A 17,065-nucleotide genomic window follows, 5' to 3' on the forward strand; every position below is an offset into this window, starting at 1 on the left:
CTACAGATCCTCTCAAGCTCAGGTTGGATTGGGAGCATCGCTGCACAGCTATGTTCAGGTCTCTCCAGAGATGTTTAATCAGGTTCAAGTCCGGGCTCTAGCTGGGCCACTCAAGGGCATTCAGAGACTTGTCCCGAAGCCACTCCTGCGTTGTGTTTGCTGTGTGCTTAGGGTCGTTGTCCTGTAGGAAGGTGAACCTTTGCCCCAGTCTGAGGTCCTAAGCGCTCTAGAGCAGGTTTTCATCTGCACTTTGCTCCGTTCATCTTTGCCACGATCCTGACTAGTCTCCCAGTCCCTGCCACTGAAAAACATCCCCACAGCATGATGCTGCCACCACCATGTTTCACCGTAGGGATGGTGCCAGGTTTCCTCCAGACGTGACGCTTGGCATTCAGGCCAAAGAGTTCAATCTTGGTTTCATCTGACCAGAGAATCTTGTTTCTCATGGTCTGAGAGTCTTTAGGTGGCTTTCGGCAAACTCCAAGTGGGCTGTCATGTGCCTTTTACTGAGGAGTGGCTTCCGTCTGGCCACTCTACCATAAAGGTCTGATTAGTGGAGTGCTGCAGAGATGGTTGAGTTTCTGGAAGGTTCTCCCTCTACACAGAGGACCTCTAGAGCTCTGTCAGAGTGACCATCGGGTTCTTGGTAACTCCCTGACCAAGGCCCATCTCCCCCGATTGCTCAGTTTGGCCGGGCGGCCAGCTCTAGGAAGAGTCTTGGTGGTTACAAACTTCTTCCATTTAAGAATGATGGAGGCCACTGTGTTCTTGGGGACCTTCAACGCTGCAGACATTTTTTGGTACCCTTCCCCAGATCTGTACCTCAACACAATCCTGTCTTGGAGCTCTACGGGCAATTCCTTTGACCTCATGGCTTGTTTCTTTCTCTGATATGCACTGTCAACTGTGGGACCTTATATAGACAGGTGTGTGCCTTTCCAAATCATGTCTAATCGATTGAATTTACCACAGGTGGACTCCAATGAAGTCAATGGAAAAAGAATCCACCTGAGCTCAATTTTCGAGTCTTATAGTAAAGAGTCTGAATACTTATGTAACTGAGGTATTTCTGTTTTCGCTTTGTCATTATGGGGTATTGTGTGTAGATTACTGAGAAAAAATATATATTTAATACCTTTTAGAATAAGACTGTATTGTAATAAAATGTGGGAAAAGTGAAGGGGTCTGAATACTTTCCAAAGCCACTGTAAGCAGACAATGAAAGCTCTTACAATATTCAATGAGTACATTTCTCTAAAACAGGCTATAGGCTACAAGTGCACAACCAAGTCATAACATAAGCTAAGTTATGAGGGGGAAAGGGACCAAATTATTAGGGTGTGGCACATGGGCTACTAACAGCTTACTACACAACATACACTTAGTATTACCTTCTAAGCTACAGTATACAGTTAAGTCGGAAGTTTATATACATCTTAGCCAAATACATTTAAACTCAGTTTATCACAATTCCTGACATTAATCCTAGTAAAAATTCCCTGTCTTAGGTCAGTTAGGATCACCACTTTATTTTAAGAATGTGAAATGTCAGAATAATAGTAGAGAGAATGATTTATTTCAGCTTTTATTGCTTTCATCACATTCCCAGTGGGTCAGAAGTTTACATACACTCAATTAATATTTTGTAGCATTGCCTTTAAATTGTTTAACTCGGGTCAAACGTTTTGGGGAGCCTTCCATAAGCCTACCACAATAAGTTGGGTGAATTTTGGCCCATTCTTCCTGACAGAGCTGGTGTAACTGAGTCAGGTTTGTATGCTTCCTTGCTCGCACACACGCTTTTTCAATTCTGCCCACAAATGTTCTATAGAATTGAGGTCAGGGCTTTGTGATGGCCACTCCAATACCTTGACGTTGTTGTCCTTAAGCCATTTTGCCACAACTTTGGAAGTATGCTTGGGGTCATTGTACATTTGAAAGACCCCATTTGCGACCAAGCTTTAACTTCCTGACTGATGTCTTGAGATGTTGCTTCAATTTATCCACATACTTTTCCTTCCTCATGATGCCCTCTATTTTGTGAAGTGCACCAGTCCCTCCTGCAGCAAAGCACCCCCACAGCATGAAGATGCCACCCCCATGCTTCACGGTTGGGATGGTGTTCTTCAGCTTGCAAGCGTCCCCCTTTTTCCTCCAAACATAGCGATTTTCATTATGGCCAAACAGTTCTATTTTTGTTTCATCAGCCCAGAGGACTTTCTCCAAAAAGTATGATCTTTGTCCCCATGTGCAATTGCAAACCGTAGTCTGGCTTTTTTATGGCGGTTTTGGAGCAGTGCCTTCTTCCTTGCTGAGTGGCCTTTCAGGTTATGTCGATATAGGACTCGTTTTACTGTGAATATAGATACTTTGTACCTGTTTCCTCCAGCATCTTCACAAGGTCATTTGCTGTTGTATGGGATTGATTTGCACTTTTCGCACCAAAGTACGTTCATCTCTAGGAGACAGAACGCGTCTCCTTCCTGAGCGGTATGACGGCTGCGTAGTCCCATGGTGTTTATACTTGCATACTATTGTTTGTACAGATGAACGTAGTACCTTCAGGCATTTGGAAATTGCTCCCAAGGATGAACCAGACTTGTGGAGGTCTACAATTTTTTTCTCTGAAGCCATGGCTGATTTCTTTTGATTTTCCCATGATTTCAAGCGAAGAGGCACTGACTTTGAATGTAGGCCTTGAAATACATCCACAGGTACACCTCCAATTTACTCAAATGATGTCAATTAGCCTATCAGAAGCTTCTAAAGCCATTACATAATTTTCTGGAATTTTCCAAGCTGTTTAAAGGCACAGTCAACTTAGTGTATGTAAACTTCTGACCCACTGGAATTGTGATACAGTGAATTATAAGTGAAATAATCTGTCTGTAAAAAATTGTTGGAAAAATTACTTGTGTCATGCACAAAGTAAATGTCCTAACCGACTTGCCATTAGATTGTCAGTGATTCATGATGATGACTGCTTGTCTAGCTTGCTAGCTAAGATTTTAAAAGTATGACATGATCAGTCCAATCAAAGCTACGTTAGATATAACGAGATTATATATTCTGTATATATTTTTAACCCCAATTCCGTGATATCCAATTGGTAGTTACAGTCTTGTCCCATCGCTGCAACTCCCCTACGGACTCGGGAGTGTCAAAGGTTGAGAGCCATGCGTCCTCCGAAACACGACCCTGCCAAACCACACTGCTTGCTTAACCCGGAAGCCAGCCACACCAATGTGTCGGAGGAAACACCGTCCAGCTGGCGAACGAAGTCAGCTTGCAGGTGCCCGGTCCGCCACAAGGAGTCGCTAGAGCACGATGGGACAAGGAAATCCCAGCCAGCCAAACCCTCCCCTAACCCGGATGACACTGGGCCAATTGTGACACAGCCCGGGATCGAACCCGGGTCTGTAGTGAAGCCTCAAGCACTGCGACCTCTGCGCCACTCGGGAGGCGACATAATGTGATTTGACGTAATTTTATCTGTGGCCAATGACCTTCTTGGATGGGCACTTCTAACTCTATGGCAGCACCCAGGAGGCTTGAATTTTCGAGTTCTACCCGTAGATTTTGCGGTGACATAGTTTCCCCATGAGTGACAGAACACTGAGCCAATCATGACACAACTAGAAAACATTACCAAACCTTACGCTTCGAATTATCCGCTGGCTGCCCCACCCCACAGAAAGCACTGAGCTAGGCTGAAACATCTGCATTTTGGAGCTGCCTTACTCAAGAAAGCAAAAAAGAGACCATGTTTGTATGCAGCTTTATTACCTCAATGATTCACTGATATGTGACACATATTAATGCCAAAATAACACGCAAAACAGGCAACAACACAAAAGTATATATGTATATATTCTATTTTGCTAAACAGGTGGGGCTCAAAACAGGTGATAAAGTGAATAGGCAACAGGATAGATAATAAACAGCAAAAGAGTTAGTGTAAAAAGGGTCAATGCAGATAATCTGGGTAGCTATTTGGTTAACTATTTAACTAACTATTTAGCAGTCTTATGGCTTGGGGCTAGAAGCTGTTCAGGGTCCTGTTGGTCCCAGACTTGGTGCATTGGTACCGCTTGCCATGCAGTGGCAGAGAAAACAGTCTATGACTTGGGTGGCTGGAGTTTGACAATTTTTAGGGGGCTTGGCTCCAGTGATGTACTGGGCCGTACGCACTACCCTCTGTAGCGCCTTGCGGTCGGATGCCAAGCAGTTGCCATACCAAGCGGTGATGCAACCAGTCAAGATGCACTCAATGGTGCAGCTGTAGAAGGCCCATGCCAAATCTTTTCAGTCTCTTTAGGGGGAAGAGGCATTGTCGTGCCCTCGTCATGACCGTGTTAGTGTGTGGACCATGATAATTCCTTAGTGTTGTGGACACCGAGGAACTTGAATCCCTCGACCTGCTCAACTACAGCCGTGGGCAGTGTGGAGTGCAATAGAGATTGCGTAATCTGTGGATCTGTTGGGGCGGTATGAGATTTAGAGTGGGTCCAGGGTGTCTGGGATGATAGTGTTGATGTGAGCCATGACCATACTTTCAAAGCATTTCATGGCTACAGATGTGAGTGATACTACGTGGCGATAGTCATTTAGACAGGTTACCTTGGCATTCTTGGGCACAGGGACTATGGTGGTCTGCTTGAAACATTTAGGTATTACAGACTGGGTCAGAGAGAGGTTGAAAATATCAGTGAAGACACTTGCCAGCTGGTCAGCGGATGCTCTGAGTACACGTCCTTTTAATCCTTCTTGTGAATGTTAACCTGTTTAATGATCTTACTCCCATCGGCTATGGAGTGTGTGCACGTGTGCGTGTCCGTGTGTGCTGTGTGTATGTGTGTGTGTGTGTGTGTGCGTAGTTGTTCAGGTATATGCGGTTGTGCGGTTGACACACAATGTATGTTGTTTGTGATATTCAGTTGTGACAATGTGCATGTCATTCTCACTATGTCACTACTATTTGATTTACTCACGGTTTCCACCATCATCTCTCTACAAGGTCTTCCTGCTGTCATCACTACCTGCCTGGCTCTCGGTACCCGCCGTATGGCCAAGAAGAATGCCATTGTCCGCTCTCTGCCCTCTGTGGAGACCCTGGGTTGCACCTCCGTCATCTGCTCTGACAAGACCGGAACCCTGACCACCAACCAGATGTGTGTGACCAAGGTGGGTCCATGTTTCGTCCCCCGAACTTATATAATGGTGCCTGCCAAGGTTGCCAACATTGGGCAGAGTATTGTTCACAGGTGACCGATTTGGGCACATTCAGACACCTACGCACACAAACTGAACAGTAATTTCACAACTTCCCTTCATTTCTTTCTGTCTAGATGTTCATCATCAAGAATGTTCATGGCAACCATGTCAACCTGGACATGTTTGACATCTCCGGCTCCAAGTACACCCCCGAGGGAGAGGTGTAAGTAGTCCCGCTTCCGTGGCAACCGCCTCTAACTTTATGACAAATGTACCATTCTTGTCCAACATAAAGCTTCCAACCTCATTCTCTTTATTCCCCCTTTCTCCTCATATATTCACCCTTTATCCTCCCTCTTACCCTCTGTCAATCTCTCTCTCTTTTTCTTCCACCTGTGTGAGTGTGATTTGAAGGAGTCAGGCACAGGAGGGTAAATCACAGAATACAGAGTTTATTCCGTAGGACACAGTTACGCTGGATAGCGTCAACAGCACAGGGCGTAATACAGGCGCACTGGAACACAATACAGGCACACGGGGAGAAATAACCCTGGCAATACAACGTACGGGTAGCTCAACCGAGCTACACTCATCTTCACATAAAACAATCTACCACAAGGACAAGGGGGCAGAGGGAACACTTATACACAGACTAATGAGGGGATTTGAACCAGGTGTGTGTAATTGACAAGACAAGACAAATGGAATGATGATATATGGAGCGGTAGTGCCTAGTAAGCCGGTGACGACGAACGCCGAAGCCTGCCTGAACAAGGAGGGGAGGCAGCCTCGGCGGAAGTCGTGACACCACCTCTCCATATCTCTTCCTCTCTTAGCTCCCAGGAAGGTGTTAAGACCCCCTGCGGATCCTATGATGGCCTTGTTGAGCTGGCAACCATCAGCTCCCTGTGCAATGACTCCTCTCTGGACTACAACGAAGTAATTAATTGATTTATTTGTTATTTATTTATCTCATTCATTCCTTCTATCAAAATGTCAGTTTTCATATCAAGTTCTTGGTATGACGCTCATTTTCTTCTGTAGTCCCCTAAACACAGATAAAACAACATGGCTAACACAGATCTATGCTCTGACAATGTCATTGTGATAGAAAGCTTGGCAACTGAAATGTGCTTCTTTGCAGTCATGGTTACACACATCAAATAACACGTTTTATGATTACAGAACATGTCCCGTTGCTGTAGATTTTGCCCTCTGCTTCTTCTTAACTTCCTTCCTCTGACACTTTCTCTCTATCTCTCTCCCTTCCCTTCAGGCGAAGAAGATCTATGAGAAGGTGGGTGAGGCCACCGAGACCGCCATGTGCTGCCTGGTTGAAAAGATGAACGTGTTCAACTCCAACGTTACCGGCCTGTCCAAGCCTGATAGAGCCAATGCCTGTTGCGCTGTGATCAAGCAGCTGATGAAGAAGGAATTCACCCTGGAGTTCTCCCGTGACAGGAAGTCCATGTCTGTGTACTGCACCCCCGTCAAGGGCGATGGCGGAGCGAAAATGTTTGTGAAGGTCAGCTCCTCTCTCCACTTTCTAGCTCTCTTCTTCTATTCCTCTTCCTCTAATGCCTTCGTGTCAAATTATTATGCCATATTATTCCGTTGCAAGCAGTTTATTAGCCAATCAATTATAGCCTGATCGCTGAGGCTTTTAGCTGGACAGCAAATTAGAAATACAGTGGGGGAAAAAAGTATTTAGTCAGCCACCAATTGTGCAAGTTCTCCCTCTTAAAAAGATGAGAGAGGACTGTAATTTTCATCATAGGTACACGTCAACTATGACAGACAAAATGAGAAAAAGAAATCCAGAAAATCACATTGTAGGATTTTTATTGAATTTATTTGCAAATTATGGTGGAAAATAAGTATTTGGTCAATAACAAAAGTTTCTCAATACTTTGTTATATACCCTTTGTTGGCAATAACACAGATCAAACGTTTTCTGTAAGTCTTCACAAGGTTTTCACACACTGTTGCTGGTATTTTGGCCAATTCCTCCATGCAGATCTCCTCTAGAGCAGTGATGTTTTGGGGCTGTCGCTGGGCAACACGGACTTTCAACTCCCTCCAAAGATTTTCTATGGGGTTGAGATCTGGAGACTGGCTAGGCCACTCCAGGACCTTGAAATGCTTCTTACAAAGCCACTCCTTTGTTGCCCGGGCGGTGTGTTTGGGATCATTGTCATGCTGAAAGACCCAGCCACGTTTCATCTTCAATGTCCTTGCTGATGGAAGCAGGTTTTCACTCAAAATCTCACGATACATGGCCCCATTCATTCTTTCCTTTACACAGATCAGTCGTCCTGGTCCCTTTGCAGAAAAACAGCCCCAAAGCATGATGTTTCCACCCCCATGCTTCACAGTAGGTATGGTGTTCTTTGGATGCAACTCAGCAATCTTTGTCCTCCAAACACGACGAGTTGAGTTTTTACCAAAAAATTATATTTTGGTTTCATCTGACCATATGACATTCTCCCAATCCTCTTCTGGATCATCCAAATGCACTCTAGCAAACTTCAGACGGGCCTGGACATGTACTGGCTTAAGCAGGGGGACACGTCTGGCACTGCAGGATTTGAGTCCCTGGCGGCGTAGTGTGTTACTGATGGTAGGCTTTGTTACTTTGGTCCCAGCTCTCTGCAGGTCATTCACTAGGTCCCCCCGTGTGGTTCTGGGATTTTTGCTCACCGTTCTTGTGATCATTTTGACCCCACGGGGTGAGATCTTGCGTGGAGCCCCAGATCGAGGGAGATTATCAGTGGTCTTGTATGTCTTCCATTTCCTAATAATTGCTCCCACAGTTGATTTCTTCAAACCAAGCTGCTTACCTATTGCAGATTCAGTCTTCCCAGCCTGGTGCAGGTCTACAATTTTGTTTCTGGTGTCCTTTGACAGCTCTTTGGTCTTGGCCATAGTGGAGTTTGGAGTGTGACTGTTTGAGGTTGTGGACATGTGTCTTTTATACTGATAACAAGTTCAAACAGGTGCCATTAATATAGGTAACGAGTGGAGGACAGAGGAGCCTCCTTAAAGAAGAAGTTACAGGTCTGTGAGAGCCAGAAATCTTGCTTGTTTGTAGGTGACCAAAGACTTATTTTCCACCATAATTTGCAAATAAATTCATAAAAAATCCTACAATGTGATTTTCTGGATTTTTTCCCTCAATTTGTCTGTCCTAGTTGACGTGTACCTATGATGAAAATTCCAGGCCTCTCTCATCTTTTTAAGTGGGTGAACTTGCACAATTGGTGGCTGACTAAATACTTTTTTTCCCCACTGTAGCTTTCTACTCAACAATTCTACTCGACAACTCTGTTCAAAGAGGTAAAGAAGGAGTTTGATTTGGTCCATTTGTGAAAACCCAGCCTCTCTCCGTTTTCCTCCTCGCCCAATAGGGTGCCCCCGAGGGTGTCATTGACAGATGTGCCTATGTTCGTGTTGGAACCACCCGCGTTCCCCTGACTGGTGCCGTCAAGGACAAGATCTTGGCTGTGATCAAGGAATGGGGTTGCGGCCGTGATACCCTTCGTTGCCTGGCCCTCGCCACCCGTGACACCCCCCTGAAGGTTGAGGAAATGAAGCTTGAGGATTCCACCAAGTTCATTGATTACGAGGTCTGTATCTGTAGATAGATGGATGTATGGATGGAAGGGTGGACAGGAGGATGGATAGATGAGAGGATGGATGGATGGATACATGGCTAGATTGTTTGATGGATAGATGAATGGGTGGATGTCTACCATCCTCACATTACTCCCTCTCTCCCCTCATCCCCAGACTGACTTGACCTTCGTTGGCTGTGTTGGTATGCTGGATCCCCCGCGTAAGGAGGTTACGCCTGCCATTGAGCTGTGCAAAGCTGCTGGAATCCGCGTCATTATGATCACTGGTTAGTGTACCACTACCTCCTCTCCTCTAGCACTCATACCCAATACAGACTGCTACCCTGTTTGTTGTGGCTGCTTCAGCGGATTCGGAAAGTATTCATAGCCCTTCACTTTTTCCACATTTTGTTACGCTACAGCCTTATTCTAAAATGGATTAAATACATGTTTTCCCTCATCAATCTATACACAATACCCCATTAAGACAAAGCGAAAACAGTTTTTTTGAATAAAAAAAAACAGAAATTCCTTATTTACATAAGTATTCAGACCATTTGCTATGAGACTTGAAATTGAGCTCAGGTGCATCCTGTTTCCATTGATCATCCTTGAGATGTTTTTACAACTTCATTGATGATGGGATGGGGGATGGCTGCCGTTTTATGGACTCTTAACCAACTGTGCTATTTGAATGGTGGTCCTCTGTAGCTCAGCTGGTAGAGCACGGCGCTTGTAACGCCAAGGTAGTGGGTTCGATCCCCGGGACCACCCATACACAAAAATGTATGCACGCATGACTGTAAGTCGCTTTGGATAAAAGCGTCTGCTAAATGGCATATTATATTATTATTTTGTGTGTTTTTTCCGCATTGTTTGTAACTTATTTTGTACATAATATTGCTGCTACCGTCTCTTATGACCGAAAAGAGCTTGTGGACATCAGAACAGCGATTACTCACCTTGAACTGGACGAATAATAGTTATTTTATGAGTCGGAGGAGAGAGATTCGCTCCAAACACCCTACAGGGCCCTCATCCCCGTCATTCGCAGTAGAAAGAAAATGAGATATCGCGGAAGGAGATCGGGGTGCTTGGTAAGGAGCCGGCGACGAGTGGCTAATCTGCCTTTGCCATAAATGCTATTGGCCAACTTACAATCGCTTGATAATAAAGTGGATGAACTACAGGCACGAATATCCTACCAACGGGAACTTAAAAACTGTAATATCTTATGTTTCACTGAGTCGTGGCTGAACGATGACATGAATAACATACAGCTGGCGGGTTATACACTGTATCTGAAGGATAGAACAGCAGCCTCTGGTAAGACAAGGGGTGGCGGTCTATGTATATTTGTAAACAACAGCTGGTGCACGATATCTAAGGAAGTCTCAAGGTTTTGCCTGAGGTAGAGTATCTCATTATAAGCTGTAGACCACACTATCTACCAAGAGAGTTTTCATCTACAGTGGGGAAAAAAAGTATTTAGTCAGCCACCAATTGTGCAAGTTCTCCCACTTAAAAAGATGAGAGAGGTCTGTAATTTTCATCATAGGTACACGTCAACTATGACAGACAAAATTAGAAAATAAATTCCAGAAAATCACATTGTAGGATTTTTAATGAATTTATTTGCAAATTATGGTGGAAAATAAGTATTTGGTCAATAACAAAAGTTTCTCAATACTTTCTTATATACCCTTTGTTGGCAATGACACAGGTCAAACGTTTTCTGTAAGTCTTCACAAGGTTTTCACACACTGTTGCTGGTATTTTGGCCCATTCCTCCATGCAGATCTCCTCTAGAGCAGTGATGTTTTGGGGCTGTCGCTGGGCAACACGGATTTTCAACTCCCTCCAAAGATTTTCTATGGGGTTGAGATCTGGAGACTGGCTAGGCCACTCCAGGACCTTCAAATGCTTCTTACGAAGCCACTCCTTCGTTGCCCGGTCGGTGTGTTTGGGATCATTGTCATGCTGAAAGACCCAGCCACGTTTCATCTTCAATGCCCTTGCTGATGGAAGGAGGTTTTCACTCAAAATCTCACGATATATGGCCCCATTCATTCTTTCCTTTACACGGATCAGTCGTCCTGGTCCCTTTGCAGAAAAACAGCCCCAAAGCATGATGTTTCCACACCCATGCTTCACAGTAGGTATGGTGTTCTTTGGATGCAACTCAGCATTCTTTGTACTCCAAACACGACGAGTTGAGTTTTTACCAAAAAGTTCTATTTTGGTTTCATCTGACCATATGACATTCTCCCAATCCTCTTCTGGATCATCCAAATGCACTCTAGCAAACTTCAGACTGGCCTGGACATGTACTAGCTTAAGCAGGGGGACACAGCAGGATTTGAGTCCCTGGCGGCGTAGTGTGTTACTGATGGTAGGCTTTGTTACTTTGGTCCCAGCTCTCTGCAGGTCATTCACTAGGTCCCCCCGTGTGGTTCTGGGATTTTTGCTCACCGTTCTTGTGATCATTTTGACCCCACAGGATGAGATCTTGCGTGGAGCCCCAGATCGAGGGAGATTATCAGTGGTGTTGTATGTCTTCCATTTCCTAATAATTGCTCCCACAGTTGATTTCTTCAAACCAAGCTGCTTACCTATTGCAGATTCAGTCTTCCCAGCCTGGTGTAGGTCTACAATTTTGTTTCTGCTGTCCTTTGACAGCTCTTTGGTCTTGGCCATAGTGGAGTTTGGAGTGTGAATGTTTGAGGTTGTGGACAGGTGTATTTTATACTGATAACAAGTTCAAACAGGTGCCATTAATACAGGTAACGAGGGGAGGACAGAGGAGCCTCTTAAAGAATAAGTTACAGGTCTGTGAGAGCCAGAAATCTTGCTTGTTTGTAGGTGACCAAATACTTATTTTCCACCATAATTTGCAAATAAATTCATTAAAAATCCTACAATGTGATTTTCTGGATTTTTTTTCCTCAATTTGTCTGTCATAGTTGACGTGTACCTATGATGAAAATTACAGGCATCTCTCATCTTTTTAAGTGGGAGAACTTGCACAATTGGTGGCTGGCTAAATACTTTTTTTCCCCACTGTATATTCTTCGTAGCTGTCTATTTACCACCACAAACCGATGCTGGCACTAAGACCGCACTCAATGAACTGTATACGGCCGTAAGCAAAAAGGAAAACGCTCATCCAGAGGCGGCACTCCTAGTGGCCGGGGACTTTAATGCAGGGAAACTTTAATCCGTTTTAACTCATTTCTACCAGCATGTTAAATGTGCAACCAAAGGGAAAAAAACTCTAGACCACCTCTACTCCACACACAGAGACGCTTACAAAGCTCTCCCTCGCCCTCCATTTGGAAAATCTGGCCATAATTCTATCCTCCTGATTCATGCTTACAGGCAAAAACTAAAGCAGGAAGCACCAGTGACTCGGTCAATAAAAAAAGTGGTCAGATGAAGCAGATGCTAAGCTACAGGACTGTTTTGCAAGCACAGACTGGAATATGTTCCGGGATTCTTCCGATGGCATTGAGGAGTACACCACATCAGTCACTGGCTTCATCAATAAGTGCATCGATGATGTTGTCCCCACAGTGACTGTACGTACATACCCCAACCAGAAGCCATGGATTACAGGCAACATCCGCACTGAGGTAAAGGGTAGAGCTGCCGCTTTCATGGAGCGGGACTCTAACCCGGAATCCCGCTATGCCCTCCGACGAACCATCAACAGGCAAAGCGTCAATACAGGACTGAGATCAAATCGTACTACAGTGGCTCCGACGCTCGTCAGATGTGGCAGGGCTTGCAAACTATTACAGACTACAAAGGGAAGCACAGCCGCGAGCTGCCCAGTGACACGAGCCTACCAGATGAGCTAAATTACTTCTATGCTCGCTTCGACGCAAGTAACACTGAAACATGCATGAGAGCATCAGCTGTTCCGAATGACTGTGTGATCACGCTCTCCGTAGCCGATGTGAGTAAGACCTTTAAACAGGTCAACATTCACAAGGCCGCAGGGCCAGACGGATTACCAGGACGTGTACTCCGAGTATGCGCTGACCAACTTGCCAGTGTCTGTCTGAGTCTGTAATGCCAGCATGTTTCAAGCAGACCACCATAGTCCCTGTGCCCAAGAACACTAAGGTAACCTGCCTAAATGACTACTGACCTGTAGCACACACGTCTGTAGTCATGAAGTGTTTTGAAAGGCTGGTTATGGCTCACATCAACACCATTATCCCAGAAACCCTAGACCCACTCCAATTTGCATATCGCCCCAACAGATCCACAGATGATGCAAGCTCTATTGCGCTCCACACTGCCCTTTCACATCTGGACAAAAGGAACACTTACGTGAGAATGCTATTCATTGACTACAGCTCAGCGTTGAAAACCATAGTGCCCTCAAAGCTCATCACTAAGCTAAGGACCCTGGGACTAAACATCTCCCTTTGCAACTGGATCCTGGACTTCCTGACAGGCCGCCCCCACGTGGTAAGGGTAGGTAACAACACAGCCGCCACACTGATCCTCAACACGGGGGCCCTTCGGGGATATGTGCTCAGTCCCCTCCTGTACTCCCTGTTCACTCATGACTGCATGGCCAGGCACAACTCCAACACCATCATTAAGTTTGCCGATGACACAACAGTGGTAGGCCTGATCACTGACAACGACAAGACAGCCTATAGGGAGGAGGTCAGAGACCTGACCGTGTGGTGTCAGGACAGCAACCTCTCCCTCAATGTGATCAAGACAAAGGAGATGATTGTGGACTACAGCAAAAAGAAGAGGACCGAGCATGCCCCCATTCTCATCGACAGGGCTGTGGTGGAGCAGGTTGAGAGCTTCAAGTTCCTTGGTGTCCACATCACCAACAAACTAACATGGTCCAAGCACACCAAGATAGTCGTGAAGAGGGCACGACAAAACCTATTCCCCCTAAGCACACTGAAAAGATTTGGCATGGGTCCTCAGATCCTCAAAAGGTTATTCAGCTGCACCATCGAGAGCATCCTGACTGGTTGCATCACTGCCTGGTATGGCAACTGCTCGGCCTCCAACCGTAAGGGTAGTGCGTATGGCCCAGTACATCACTGGATCCAAGCTTCCTGCCATCCAGGACCTCTATGCCAGACGGTGTCAGAGGAAGACCCAAAAAATTGTCAAAGACTCCAGTCACCCTAGTCATAGACTGTTCTCTCTGCTACCGCACGGCAAGCGATACCGGAGCGCCAAGTCTAGGTCCAAAAGGCTTCTAAACAGCTTCTACCCCCAAGCCATAAGACTCCTGAACATCTAACCAAATGGCTACCCAGACTATTTGCATTGCCCCCACCCCTCTTTTACGCTGCTGCTACTCTCTGTTTCTTGTCTATGCATAGTCACTTTAATAACTCTACCTACATGTACATATTACCTCAATTACCTCGACTAACCAGTGCCCCTGCACATTGACTCGGTACCGGTACCCCCTGTATATAGCCTCGCTATTGTTATTTTTACAGCTGCTCTTTAATTATTTCTTACTTTTATTTTTCGTATTATTTTATATTGTATTTTTATGTGATTTTTTGGGGGGTATTCTTTCTTAAAACTGCATTGTTGGTTAAGGGCTTGTAAGTAAGCATTTCACTGTAAGTTCTACACCTGTTGTATTCGGTGCATGTGACAAATACAATTTGATTTGATTTGAGTCCACCTGTGGTAATTTCAATTGATTGGACATGATTTGGAAAGGCACACACCTGTCTATATAAGGTCCCACAGTTTACAGTGCATGTCAGAGCCATGAGTTCGAAGAAATTGTCCGTAGAGCTCTGAGACAGGATTGTGTCGAGGCACAGATCTGGGGAAAATATTTCTGCAGCATTGAAGGTCCCCAAGAACACAGTGGCCCCCATCTTTCTTAAATGGAAGAAGTTTGGAACCACCAAGACTCTTCCTGGAGCTGGCCGCCCGGCCAAACTGAGCAATCGGGGGAGAAGGGCCTTGGTCAGGGAGGTGACCAAGAACCCGATGGTCACTCTGACAGAGCTCCAGAGTTCCTCTGTAGAGATGGGAGAACATTCCAGAAGGACAACCATCTCTGCAGCACTTCACCAATCAGGCCTTTATGGTAGAAGGGTCAGACGGAAGCCACTGCTCAGTTAAAGGCACATGACAGCCCGCTTGGAGTTTGCCAAAAGGCATCTAAATGACTCTCAGACCATGAGAAACAAGATTCTCTGGTCTGATTAAACCAAGATTGAACTCTTTGGGCTGAATGCCAAACGTCACGTCTGGAGGAAACCAGGCACCGCTCATTACCTGGCCAATACCATAGCTACGGTGAAGCATGGTGGTGGCAGCATCATGCTGTAGGGATGTTTTTCAGCTGCAGGAAATGGGAGACTAGTCAGGATCGAGGGAAAGATGAATGGAGCAAAGTACAGAGAGATCCTTGATCCTTAAGCACACAGCCAAGACAACACAGGAGTGGCTTCTGGACAAGTCTCTGAATGTCCTTGAGTGGCCCAGCCAGAGCCCGGACTTGAACCCGATCGAACATCTCTGGAGAGACCTGAAAATGGCTCTGCAGCGATGCTCCCCATCGAACCTGACAGAGCTTGAGAGGCTCTGCAGAGAAGAATGGGAGAAACTCCCCAAATACAGGCGTGCCAAGCTTGTAGCGTCATACCCAAGAAGACTCCAGGCTGTAATCGCTGCCAAATGTGCTTCAACAAAGTACTGAGTAAAGGGTCTGAATATTTATGTAAATGTGATACTTTGGTTTTTTATTTGTAATACATTTAGGTGAAAAAATAGTCCTGTTTTTGCTTTGTCATTATGGGGTATTGTGTGTAGATTGATGAAGGGGAAAAAAACAATTCAACCCCACGTGGAATCCATTTAATCCACGTAGAAAAAGTTAAGGGGTCTGAATACGGCGGCAGGTAGCTTAGTGGGTAAGCTTAGTGGGTAAGAGCGTTGTGCCAGTAACCGAAAGGTCGCTGGTTCTAATCCCCGAGCCGACTAGGTGAAAAATCTGTCGATGTGCCCTTAAGCAAGGCACTTAACCCTAATTGCTCATGTAAGTCGCTCTGGATAAGAGCGTCTGCTAAATGACTAAAATGTAAATGTAAAATACTTTCAGAAAGCACTGTATGTGTCCGATTTCTGTGCCTATTGTGTTTATATCTCTTTACTGTACTGTACACCTTTCTCTTTATCCCTCATCTGATTGGCTAATGTCACCCTTTGACTTCCTCAGGTGACAACAAGGGAACTGCTGTGGCCATCTGCCGTCGTATTGGCATCTTCACAGAGGATGAGGATGTGACTGGAAAGGCTTTCACTGGTCGTGAGTTTGACGACCTGCCCTCATTTGAACAACAAAGCGATGCTGTCAGAAAAGCTAGCTGCTACGCCCGTGTGGAGCCCTCACACAAGTCCAAGATCGTTGGGTTTCTGCAGGGCCAAGACGAGATTACCGCCATGGTGAGGCCATGACATATGTGTAGATATACTTGCAATATACTATGAAATACACATGTCTTCAAACATTTGATAGTAGTGAATCCAAAGTTTACCCCAAAGTCCTGTAACGTAACTGTTAACACACTCAACGTGATAGTGTTCCTCCGCCGATCTTTGAATGACTGACGTGTAAATGCACTTCTTCAACCGACCCTCTCTCTCTCCCTCCCTTAAACCAGACCGGTGATGGAGTGAATGATGCCCCCGCCCTGAAGAAGGCCGAGATTGGCATCGCCATGGGCTCTGGCACTGCCGTTGCCAAGTCTGCCTCTGAGATGGTCCTGGCTGACGACAACTTCTCTTCCATCGTGTCCGCTGTCGAGGAGGGCCGTGCCATCTACAACAACATGAAGCAATTCATCCGCTACCTCATCTCCTCCAACGTTGGTGAGGTAGTCTGGTGAGTGTCCTGTCCATACGGGACCAACTGGGTTTGAACCACGGGCTCTCCGAGACTGTGTTAGCCAGTCAAGCTAAAACCTAGGCATTAGGTTGTATGGTGAGTGTCCGTACGGGACCGACTCGGTTTTGAACCTGGGCTCTCCGAGACTGTGTTAGCCCATCAAGCTAAAGCCTACACATTAGCTCAGGGACCTAAAACTTCTCTCCTCCTTGTCCTCCCCATCCTTTCAACTGTAGTCTGCTTTCATGTGTTATCCTCTGGAATTTGTACTTTTCTTTACATTAAAATTAAAATCTAAATCAATTAATCCCCCTTTTCCTTCCTTCTCTCT

General features: G+C 45.6%; 1 protein-coding gene across 1 annotated transcript in view; it reads left to right on the forward strand.

Moving 5' to 3' along the window:
• The window catches only part of LOC311100988 (sarcoplasmic/endoplasmic reticulum calcium ATPase 1), a gene marked incomplete at its 5' end in the record, with an annotated part of 47,490 nt that overhangs the window by 24,419 nt on the left and 6,006 nt on the right, over positions 1-17,065 (forward strand). The window contains 8 exons of the mRNA XM_084141995.1: positions 5,018-5,184; positions 5,349-5,437; positions 6,051-6,153; positions 6,491-6,739; positions 8,622-8,840; positions 9,004-9,115; positions 16,066-16,292; positions 16,511-16,731. Coding sequence (XP_083998121.1) covers positions 5,018-5,184; positions 5,349-5,437; positions 6,051-6,153; positions 6,491-6,739; positions 8,622-8,840; positions 9,004-9,115; positions 16,066-16,292; positions 16,511-16,731 — 1,387 coding nt within the window. The remainder of the gene's footprint in view (positions 1-5,017; positions 5,185-5,348; positions 5,438-6,050; positions 6,154-6,490; positions 6,740-8,621; positions 8,841-9,003; positions 9,116-16,065; positions 16,293-16,510; positions 16,732-17,065) is intronic.

Source organism: Coregonus lavaretus (assembly GCF_964263955.1).
Source record: "Coregonus lavaretus genome assembly, chromosome: 25".
NCBI lineage: Eukaryota > Metazoa > Chordata > Actinopteri > Salmoniformes > Salmonidae > Coregonus > Coregonus lavaretus.